General features: G+C 45.3%; 1 protein-coding gene across 1 annotated transcript in view; it reads right to left on the reverse strand.

Annotated features, from left to right (window-relative positions):
- Window positions 1–339: 339 nt before the first annotated feature.
- LOC134653445 (sortilin-related receptor-like) overlaps window positions 340–11,721 on the reverse strand; it is a 56,957-nt gene continuing 45,575 nt past the window's right edge. Inside the window, exons 21-29 of the mRNA XM_063508811.1 lie at window positions 10,709–10,949; window positions 9,613–9,879; window positions 9,012–9,144; window positions 8,078–8,183; window positions 7,355–7,480; window positions 6,716–6,858; window positions 5,597–5,805; window positions 3,546–3,731; window positions 340–470 (exon numbers count right to left, since the gene is read on the reverse strand). Of these exons, the coding sequence (XP_063364881.1) occupies window positions 409–470; window positions 3,546–3,731; window positions 5,597–5,805; window positions 6,716–6,858; window positions 7,355–7,480; window positions 8,078–8,183; window positions 9,012–9,144; window positions 9,613–9,879; window positions 10,709–10,949 (1,473 nt within the window). The 3' untranslated portion in view covers window positions 340–408. The remainder of the gene's footprint in view (window positions 471–3,545; window positions 3,732–5,596; window positions 5,806–6,715; window positions 6,859–7,354; window positions 7,481–8,077; window positions 8,184–9,011; window positions 9,145–9,612; window positions 9,880–10,708; window positions 10,950–11,721) is intronic.

Below are 11,721 nucleotides of genomic sequence, written 5' to 3' on the forward strand. Positions count from 1 at the left end.
TTTACAGTAATACCCTATGACATCGAAAAAAGTTGTAATTTGAGTAACTTACAATAAGGTGTGGTCATTGACATAGATATCTAGGGACTGGCTTTACGGGCAATAAAAATGAGGCATGACAGGGGCCAGTACAGCGGTGTGAAACCGCTACAACGAGATTGGTCGATGAGTTCGCATCACGCGCGCGATTGGTTGACGAGTTCGCATTACGCGCGCTATTGGTCGCAACTAGTTGCGTTAGACTGCACGATTGGCTGGAATTCGTGAGTAACACCGCTGAACTAGTACGATTTTTAGTGCCCCATTAGCCCGTCCTTAGATATTATACGTCAATGGGTGTGGTAGTTTATTTTGTTTGTTCATGTAACATTGTTATGTCCCCAGCTATTGACTAATGACATGGCCTCACTACGCGATCACGAGCGGCTCGTCGTCTGAGAAGCCGTGGATCGGAGGCACGTCGTCATCGTCTGTAAACAAAAAATTTGGTTACAAACAAATATGGATACAAACAATACAATCGCTGATAGTGACAGACTGACAGATTAGTGTAAGGCCTGAGTGGACGCTCGAGTTGGGCGTGCAGCGGGGCGGGGCGTGCGGCGTGCATGTTAAACAAATGCGCACGTATAGGAGCGGCCTTAGTGCACGCTGCTCACATCACGCGTGAGCCCACAGCCACGCTGCACGCCCCGCCGAACGCTCCGCTTTCACTCAGGCCTTATACTTACACATTGTCATATCGGAGCGTTTTTGTCCAAATTGCTTTGGACACATTTTTGACTACTTCTCTACTTTGAGTCTTTGAATACTTCCACATAACTAGAAATATAATGGAAATGAGGAAACATTAAATGTGTCAAAAGAAATGAGGCGTGAAACGCCCGTGACCCCATTAGCCCATTACATAAGAGGGTCATTATCACGGGCCCTTATCCAATGGGTTACGAAAATCAAGTTCGAATCTTGATACTATTTTCTTAGACTAAAGGCAATGTATAAATCTCATTTTTTTAGGGTTCCGTACCCAAAGGGTAAAAAACGGGACCCTATTACTAAGACTTCGCTGTCCGTCCGTCCGTCCGTCCGTCCGTCCGTCCGTCTGTCACCAGGCTGTATCTCATGAACTGCGATAGCTAGACAGTTGAAATTTTCACAAATGATGTATCTCTGTTGCCGCTATAACAAGAAATACTAAAAATAAAATAAAATAAATATTTAAGGGGGGCTCCCATACAACAAACACGATTTTTTTGCTCTATTTTTTGTTGATGGTGCGGAACCCTCCGTGCGCGAGTCCGACTCGCACTTGGCCGGTTTTGTTTTAGATTGATGCGGTAAATTAAAATATAATTATAATTTCGTTAGAAGACATTTCTGCTTAGTACATCACAAAAATTAATTTATATAAGGTAAATATGCGTACAAGTTCTCTATTTGAATAGTATTCTTGAAATAAGTATAGTTTAATTAGTAGTAGTGTTCGTATTTCAGATTGTAATAAAATAATTCATACTATTGCTGTTTTATTGATCGACCACTTGATCTCAAATTTTGATATTTCCAATGCCTAATTACATGAGTAAGCACTAAGTTTGTCGTTCGAACGCTGTATCGACTGACGTATACTGTACGGATATGATGGTCGTTCTTGTCTACGTGACAGCGTGATAAAACGGTGTCCGTCACTTTCTTTCCCACGGTGTTAAACAGTGACAGTTATTTTATCACGTGGATAAAGATGGATAAAGCTATCCATAATAGGCTGGCTGATTAAGAATTAGGAAAAGTAAACTGAAAGTTTAAATACTTAATTGTGATTCATCTTAAAAGTTGCCGACCCTCGTACTAGATACCGACCGCTTTCTAGTTAATACGATATTATAGGCGTTTCGGTATGCTTACTATACAGGGTGTTTCCTGTAACAGGAGTAATAAATTAAACTGTAGGCTGTACTCCTCAAACTGACCAACCTATGTTCAGCAACTTTAAAAAATAACTGATATAGATATATTTCATTTATCATTACAACAGTTCGTTTCTGCAATAAAAAGTACAGTTAATAATAAAAATAATATCCATTAGTAATTATATTACATCATACTTGCCAACGTTTACATGTTGTTGTTATGTGTGTTTATTCAACAATTCAAGTCCATCTCATATTATAAAAAAAGAATTTATTGCGAAGCGAAATGAAATTCATAACAAAGCAAATCATACAGAAAGCTCATCCACCTCAGGCTTCGTCAACTTATGTTTTGATTTTCATTACACTTTAAAGTTTATTCTAAGACGAGACGCAATGTATTGCAAATTTCACACTGATGTCAGCGTACATTGAATGCAATATTTATTTTATATGAAAAAGAGGAAGTCTAAAGGATTCATAATTTTTAAAAGTTGTTTACGAAAGTTTTATAGTTTGTGGTATATAATATATGTTTTAATTAATTGCTCGTGTTACAGGCAACACCTTATATTTCTCTATGGTAAGGAGATGGTTTCATACCTTAGTCGCCGATGGTAGCCTGCCCGCACCTGCTGTCGTAGCTGATGCGCAGCAGCGACCTGGCCAGCCTGCGGTTGCGCAGCAGCACGATTGTAGACCTATGTACTTATATGAAGTTTGTTATCATACCGTGGTCGCCGATGGTAGCCTGCCCGCGCCTGCTGTCGTAGCTGAACCGCAGCAGCGACCTGGCCAGCCTGCGGTTGCGCAGCAGCACGATTGTAGACCTATGTACTTATATTAAGTTTGTTATCGTACCGTGGTCGCCGATGGTAGCCTGCCCGCGCCTGCTGTCGTAGCTGAACCGCAGCAGCGACCTGGCCAGCCTGCGGTTGCGCAGCAGCACGATTGTAGACCTATGTACTTATATGAAGTTTGTTATCATACCGTGGTCGCCGATGGTAGCCTGCCCGCGCCTGCTGTCGTAGCTGAACCGCAGCAGCGACCTGGCCAGCCTGCGGTTGCGCAGCAGCACGATTGTAGACCTATGTACTTATATTAAGTTTGTTATCGTACCGTGGTCGCCGATGGTAGCCTGCCCGCGCCTGCTGTCGTAGCTGAACCGCAGCAGCGACCTGGCCAGCCTGCGGTTGCGCAGCAGCACGATTGTAGACCTATGTACTTATATGAAGTTTGTTATCATACCGTGGTCGCCGATGGTAGCCTGCCCGCGCCTGCTGTCGTAGCTGAACCGCAGCAGCGACCTGGCCAGCCTGCGGTTGCGCAGCAGCACGATTGTAGACCTATGTACTTATATTAAGTTTGTTATCGTACCGTGGTCGCCGATGGTAGCCTGCCCGCGCCTGCTGTCGTAGCTGAACCGCAGCAGCGACCTGGCCAGCCTGCGGTTGCGCAGCAGCACGATTGTAGACCTATGTACTTATATTAAGTTTGTTATCATACCGTGGTCGCCGATGGTAGCCTGCCCGCGCCTGCTGTCGTAGCTGAACCGCAGCAGCGACCTGGCCAGCCTGCGGTTGCGCAGCAGCACGATTGTAGACCTATGTACTTATATTAAGTTTGTTATCATACCGTGGTCGCCGATGGTAGCCTGCCCGCGCCTGCTGTCGTAGCTGAACCGCAGCAGCGACCTGGCCAGCCTGCGGTTGCGCAGCAGCACGTGCAGCAGCGCGCCGCCGAGCAGCACCGCGCCCAGCAGCGCCGCGCCGCCGCCCCACCACAGCGCCGATGTCGCTGCCACCTCCGGTTCCGCCGAACCTAGGGGAAAAAACACTGCTTACTAAGTTATTTAACAAAAAATACAAGCTAGAGGGTACAGGTAAGGAGAAAACTCTTTTATGGGAGAATATTTGCAAAAGTAGCTGTCAGCTATATTATGTTCCGAATCTCTCCAGAGTAGCACTAGAGTAGCTAAGGACGGAGTGAAGTGGACTATCAATGATATCGATTTTTTTATCAAATATTCTAGGTATTGTATCTTTACGGACACTTTTTGATATATGGAGATGGAGATTGTTTTCCTTAACTCTACCTTCCACTCCTTCCTGTACTTTTCTTTTGACAGGTAACTAATTGATATACATCGAGACAATTCTAACAAACCCAAACACAAATAGGGTGGCGTTGTTTTATCACAGTTCCTATAGTTACCACCAACTTTGTCTAGATCAGCTCGATGGTACATACATTAATTGAAGGGATTACAAAAACAACATAACTGACTACACCGGTTGACACCTGAAACGATTAACAATGTTCTTAAAAAAGTGTCAACCGCTCTAAGCAGTTATGTTGTTTTTGTAAACGTCCCTTCAATTGCTTTCCCTGATTTTTATTGTCACGAGACTCACCTAACATCTCAAGAGTGTGCACTTCGCTGATGTCGCTATAATACCCGTCTTCGGACACGACTCGCACCGCGCAGTACAGCGGGCCGCGGGCGACCGGCACGGTGATGAGTCGAGGGGAGTGTGAGGCGATCTCCGCCTCCCAATGCATTCGAAACATGTGCTAAATTTTACTTCTATTAATTTAACCTGGTATTTTTTCTTAAGACACTCACCTAACATCTCAAGAGTGTGGACTTCGCTGATGTCGCTGTAATACCCGTCTTCGGACACGACTCGCACCGCGCAGTACAGCGGGCCGCGGGCGACCGGCACTGTGATGAGTCGAGGGGAGTGTGAGGCGATCTCCGCCTCCCAATGCATTCGAAACATGTGCTAAATTTTACTTCTATTAATTTAACCTGGTATTTTTTCTTAAGACACTCACCTAACATCTCAAGAGTGTGGACTTCGCTGATGTCGCTGTAATACCCGTCTTCGGACACGACTCGCACCGCGCAGTACAGCGGGCCGCGCGCGACCGGCACTGTGATGAGTCGAGGGGAGTGTGAGGCGATCTCCGCCTCCCAATGCATTCGAAACATGTGCTAAATTTTACTTCTATTAATTTAACCTGGTATTTTTTCTTAAGACACTCACCTAACATCTCAAGAGTGTGGACTTCGCTGATGTCGCTGTAATACCCGTCTTCGGACACGACTCGCACCGCGCAGTACAGCGGGCCGCGCGCGACCGGCACTGTGATGAGTCGAGGGGAGTGTGAGGCGATCTCCGCCTCCCAATGCATTCGAAACATGTGCTAAATTTTACTTCTATTAATTTAACCTGGTATTTTTTCTTAAGACACTCACCTAACATCTCAAGAGTGTGCACTTCGCTGATGTCGCTATAATACCCGTCTTCGGACACGACTCGCACCGCGCAGTACAGCGGGCCGCGCGCGACCGGCACTGTGATGAGTCGAGGGGAGTGTGAAACAATCTCCGCCTCCCAATGCATTCGAAACATGTGCTAAATTTTACTTCTATTAATTTAACCTGGTATTTTTTCTTAAGACACTCACCCAACATCTCAAGAGTGTGCACTTCGCTGATGTCGCTATAATACCCGTCTTCGGACACGACTCGCACCGCGCAGTACAGCGGGCCGCGCGCGACCGGCACTGTGATGAGTCGAGGGGAGTGTGAAACAATCTCCGCCTCCCAATGCATTCGAAACATGTGCTAAATTTTACTTCTATTAATTTAACCTGGTATTTTTTCTTAAGACACTCACCCAACATCTCAAGAGTGTGGACTTCGCTGATGTCGCTGTAATACCCGTCTTCGGACACGACTCGCACCGCGCAGTACAGCGGGCCGCGCGCGACCGGCACGGTGATGAGTCGAGGGGAGTGTGAGGCGATCTCCGTCCGCATTGAGGCGGTCGGGTGTAGCAGGTCTTCAGGGATTTCGGTCTCGGAGACTATGATTTCGTAGTTGTAACTGAAATTAAAGATGGGTAAGTGAGTAATAATTGGCAAATATGACATTGGACATGGAGTATGGCGGTCTTTCTTGTTTAGTATCGACACATCAACTATCTAATTTAGTGAAGGTTAGGCAATTTTTGCCCATTTGATACGCGTGTTTGTATTTGTGAACACGCGGAGTATTTTTAGTTGGACCGGAAAAAACATTATTTTTTAGAATTAGTACAAATACAAATTATTTATTGTTTGAATGTGAGTGGTTATAAATGGTGGTAGGGTTAGCATTTGGTTACATCACAATCAGCCAGAATTTGGAGTACAATAATCTGACTCTCAATATGCATGTCATTAAGAAGAGTGGTGGACCAGTATGACCAGCCTGTTAAAAAGCTTGCTGATCCGACAAACCTAGACAGAAATTAGGAGAGCCCTCCCCACCTAATGTGGGAATTAAAAAAGAAGAGTAGTAAGAAACATATTGATAATAATTATCTTTCGACATTTGCGATTCTCGATTTGCGAATTTTGCCAAAAAAACTTACTTAAGAAGCGGTTATCTCAGTATAACACGAGGCTTTACGGGTCATTTCTTCACTGCCATCGAGCCACGCCACGACGGCGGACGGCGTCGGCAGCTGCTGCCCGAGGACGTGTTTACACGTCACGGCCGCTGATGGCACGTTGGTCTGTACACAAAGTTCTCATCCGCACTATCCCGTGCCTAGACACTCACTTGTGGTCGACGTCCTGGCGGCGGTTCTCCCAGTTGACCATGAGGTGTCCGTTGGGCGCGAGCCACGCCACGACGGCGGACGGCGTCGACAGCTGCTGCCCGACGACGTGTTTACACGTCACGGCCGCTGATGGCACGTTGGTCTGTACACAAAGTTCTCATCCGCACTATCCCGTGCCTAGACACTCACTTGTGGTCGACGTCCTGGCGGCGGTTCTCCCAGTTGACCATGAGGTGTCCGTTGGGCGCGAGCCACGCCACGACGGCGGACGGCGTCGACAGCTGCTGCCCGACGACGTGTTTACACGTCACGGCCGCTGATGGCACATTGGCCTGTACACAAACTTCTCATTCACACTATCCCGTGCCTAGACACTCACTTGTGGTCGACGTCCTGGCGGCGGTTCTCCCAGTTGACCATGAGGTGTCCGTTGGGCGCGAGCCACGCCACGACGGCGGACGGCGTCGGCAGCTGCTGCCCGACGACGTGTTTACACGTCACGGCCGCTGATGGCACGTTGGCCTGTACGCAAAGGTATATATTACATTGTTAAACAAGCCAGGCCTTAACTATGTACAAATGCTTTTGCTATTCACCCATCAACAGTTCAATGAGGCAATGATATAGATATACATAGACTGATGATGACCTCAACAGTATATATGCCGATTTCAAGCAAAAGGTAGATATGTGCGGAAAGAGAAGATTCGTGGAATGTATTGGGCCCCATACATTACAGACTCTATGTTATTATAGCCTGATAAAATGTTACTTTCAGGTTTCAGGATACACAAAAAAAAACCTTGAGTGTATACAAATATTACTCACAGATATGCAGATGTTATAGCGGCCGCCAATCGCCACGTTCTCGATGGAGTGAGACAGCGATACTTTCGTGCTCGGCTTCAACTCGTAGCGGCTAACTTTGTTGCGCGTCAGCTCCGTTATGTCCAGCTACAAACGAATATGAACCTTAAATGTAACTACATAGAATCCACTCTATAATGAGTACATCTTTGTTAACTACCGTTGGTTAATAGTTACTTGTTTTACAAGGGGGCAAAGTTGTTGTTTAACCGCTCGTGCTAATTTTGATACCCGAGCAAGCGAAAGATTCGAAAAATGGAATCTTGAGCGTTGCGAGGGTTTCAAAGCACGAGGGTTAAACTAAATTTGCCCCCGAGTGAAACACAAAATTTTTCACCACACCAACCCGAACCAAATATTAAATGTAAAATATCAAACAAAATCAAACCAAATCAAATCCAAATGAATGTTATTAAATATTTATCATCCAAAATCATCATTTAAAAGTCGATTCTACCAGCAAACATAAGAAAACAACTCAAAATTTGCATTTGATACTATACTTTGCCTCACATGTGAATAAAATGCAACTTTGCTATCAGTTTTTGAAGTGCAAAGTAAGCCTTTCCGAGCTGGTGTGGTGAAAAATATATTATTATAATAAAATGGTTGCCAGCGTCCGACTATTAAAACAGGGCTCAATTTTTACCACGTGAATTTGAAAATAGAATAGAAAATACTAACCCTGTAGGCCACTGCCTCGTGTATGACGTCACAGTTTGCGTTCCATAAGATTTCCATCTTAGTCTTGTTGGCGTTGAATACGACGTGAAGATTCTTTATAGGGGCCCTGTTGACGAATTATATCACATTAGTCGTATTGCTTGAATTAAATTAAATGAATAACTAAAGTGACCGGGCCGTGATTCACAAAGGCGGCTTCAAAAAAGCATTGCACTTGCTGGCAGGTATTGCTCCGGTTAATGATCCTCGAAACGGATCAAAATTATTTAGTCGACTAAAATGATGTCGCCTGTTTAAAAATTAAAATAAATTTCCATAATTAAAAGGAAACAGGAAAAGACGGAAAGGAAGGAATGAAAGGAAGGAAAGGAAATGAGATGGCGAAACGACCTGGCCGTGTAGCTTACGCTCCGTAGCGATCGAAACGCAACTGTCACTCTCGCACTAATATGAAAGAGGGATAGAGAGACACAAAGCGTTTCGTTGTCGAAGCGATAGCGATTGTAACCTTGGCTAGGCCGCCTGGACTCATTTTGTGGCGACTGGCGGGAGCATGCACAAAGCCGTGACGAGTGGCGAAAGACATCAGGGGAGGCCTTTGCCTAGCAGTGGGACACAATCATCTTCCTCGCGTTATCCCGGCATTTTTCCACGGCTCATGGGAGCCTGGGGTCCGCTTGGCAACTAATCCCAGTAATTGGCGTGGGCACTAGTTTTTACGAAAGCGACTGCCATCTGACCTTCCAACCCAGAGGGTAAACTAGGCCCTTATTGGGATTAGTCCGGTTTCCTCACGATGTTTTCCTTCACCGAAAAGCGACTGGTAAATATCAAATGATATTTCGTACATAAGTTCCGAAAAACAGCAGACACAATATGGCAATATGGAGCAGTGGGACACAATATGGGCTATATAAAAAAAAGGAACTCTTACTTGGCATTCTCACGGGTCATGATCTCGTGTATCTTGGCGATGGGTCCGTTGGCGAGCGTGACGGCGAATATGTAGCTCTCGCACGCGTGCAGGTCGTCGATCTGCATGCTCGTCTGCTTGGTCGTAATCTTAGCTGGAAACGCAATGGCAGCATTGGAATCTTAATCTGAAGTTTTGGGAATGAAAAGTTATTTTTCGGATATTTCTAGAATAGAGAATAGAGAGCCTTTATTCGTGGCAAAATAAAATAAAACAACACGTAACACAACTTAACATATCAGCCACGTAATGGTCCCGACTCAGCATGGTGCTAGCCTGGCTGGGCTAGCGCTGGTTTTCCGTTGGGGCCATCATGTGCAGGACGAAGTGTAACACAATATATAAAGCAAACAATAAAAGACACGTCATTATTATAACTGACAAGTTGCAAGTTTGAGGCATTCTTCGTTTATGTATCTTATAATCAACTTTTAAAAAGTTCATGCTCAACCATCGATTGAGCATAAACTTTTTTAAAGTTGATTTAAAACTGTGAATGCTTTGCAGGAGGTGGGATGTTGTTCCAACACCTAGTGGCTGCGTAAGACTGTAAGATACTAACTCTCCTTCCCTGGAATCCTAGTATGCATCACATCATTGTAATACACCGCGTATTCCAACTCCTTCCCCTTATATCTGTCGCTAGTCGGGGGCGACCACTCCAACTTAACCGAAGTTCGTTTCTCCTTGATAAGGTAGGCGGTACTGTTGATGACGTCATCGATTGTGCCTTCAGGTTTGAGGAAGATGGTGAGCGGGTGGCCGGCGATGGTGCCTTTGTACGCCATTATGTCAACGTCGATGTGGACGCCGGTTGGGAGGTTTGTTACTGGAAAGGAAATACGTGTTCGTGTTCACTGCCAGGAACTCACCTGGTGGGCGCTCGTGAATAAATAAATAATAAACATTTTGAAGGCTGTAAACTAACATTTTTAGGGTTCCGTACCCAAAGGGTAAAAACGGGACCCTATTACTAAGACTCCGCTGTCCGTCCGTCCGTCCGTCCGTCCGTCCGTCCGTCCGTCCATCCGTCCGTCCGTCCGTCTGTCACCAGGCTGTATCTCACGAACCGTGATAGCTAGACAGTCGAAATTTTCACAGATGATGTATTTCTGTTGCCGCTATAACAACAAATACTAAAAACAGAATAAAATAAAGATTTAAGTGGGGCTCCCATACAACAAACGTGATTTTTGACCGAAGTTAAGCAACGTCGGGCGGGGTCAGTACTTGGATGGGTGACCGTTTTTTTGCTTGTTTTGCTCTATTTTTTGTTGATAGTGCGGAACCCTCCGTGCGCGAGTCCGACTCGCACTTGGCCGGTTTTTATTTAAACGCGTTAAGATTGGATTGACAGTGTACGCCTATTAGAAGCGTCCTTTGTGCCACAGCTTACGATGAATTTAGGTCTTCTTGGCGTTCAAAATGGTTAAGAACTACTCGTGGCATAAATATTTATGAACGAATAATCATTTTTAAACCTTGACTTTTTTCAAAACTCATTGATGCGAATCACGCTGTTTGAGAATATATACTTTAGCGTTCACACACTAGTCTCCTGACCGCCTAGCATGACTTGCGTTTACGCGCGCGACTCCATAAATCTAGTGCGACTTCAATTATATCGCGCTAGTCACGTTACGCGGTCTGTTACTTACAAGTAATATTGGTCGCGTTGGTAGTAATAGGCTCCCAAGGCACGTAGCTAGGTGCGGGCGGTCTCACAATCAGTTTAAAGCCCTCAATGCCTTTAATTTTATCCCACGTCAATAGGGCTGTGCTTTCATTAATGCGTGTGACGCCGATGTGATTGAGATCGTCAACATCTCCCACGTCATCGAAGGTGATCGTCATTACGGGGGAAGGATCGGAGGTGTATGCGCCGTTAGTGGCTGTTATCTGTAGGACAAAATAACTAATATGAGTAACTTAATTAACCATACCAGACCTTATCTCGTTGCAATAAGGTTTAAGAACGGTAATAGAAACGTATTGCGATTGAACGGAGTCACATAAAGAACATTGAGGTTAGGATTAAATCGAAATTGACGCCGACAGTTTGTTTATACTTTCTAGCCACCGATGAATCAAAACTTGCCAAAAGTAATGCATTTTTCATTTGTCAAAATAAAGATTCGATTTACAATGCGATTGGTGGTCTTTTTATAGGCTTTTAGGCGGCATGGGGTTACATGATTGTTGTAAGACACTGTGTAGTATTTGACCTGTCCCTTGGACGGTGGTGGGTCTCCAACTTACCCAGAAAGAATAGTTCATATTCGGTCTGAAGTAACCGTTAATGGTCATGTTCGTGTCATCTCCCTTGGTCTTCTTGTCGATAGGGGGTACTGGTGGGCTATAGGACACGGTGTAGTACTGGATCTCTCCTTTGGATGACGCCGGTAGGTCCCATTCGAGGTAGAAGCGACTGCTAACTTACCCAGAAGGAATAGTTCATGTTCGGTCTGAAGTAACCGTTAATGGTCATGTTCGTGGCATCTCCCTTGGTCTTCTTGTCCATGGGAGGCACGGGCGGGCTGTAAGACACCGTGTAGTACTGGATCTCTCCTTTGGATGACGCCGGTAGGTCCCATTCGACCTAGAAGCGACTGCTAACTTACCCAGAAAGAATAGTTCATGTTCGGTCTGAAGTAACCATTAATGGTCATGT

This window comes from Cydia amplana, chromosome 13 (assembly GCF_948474715.1).
Source record: "Cydia amplana chromosome 13, ilCydAmpl1.1, whole genome shotgun sequence".
Taxonomy (NCBI): domain Eukaryota; kingdom Metazoa; phylum Arthropoda; class Insecta; order Lepidoptera; family Tortricidae; genus Cydia; species Cydia amplana.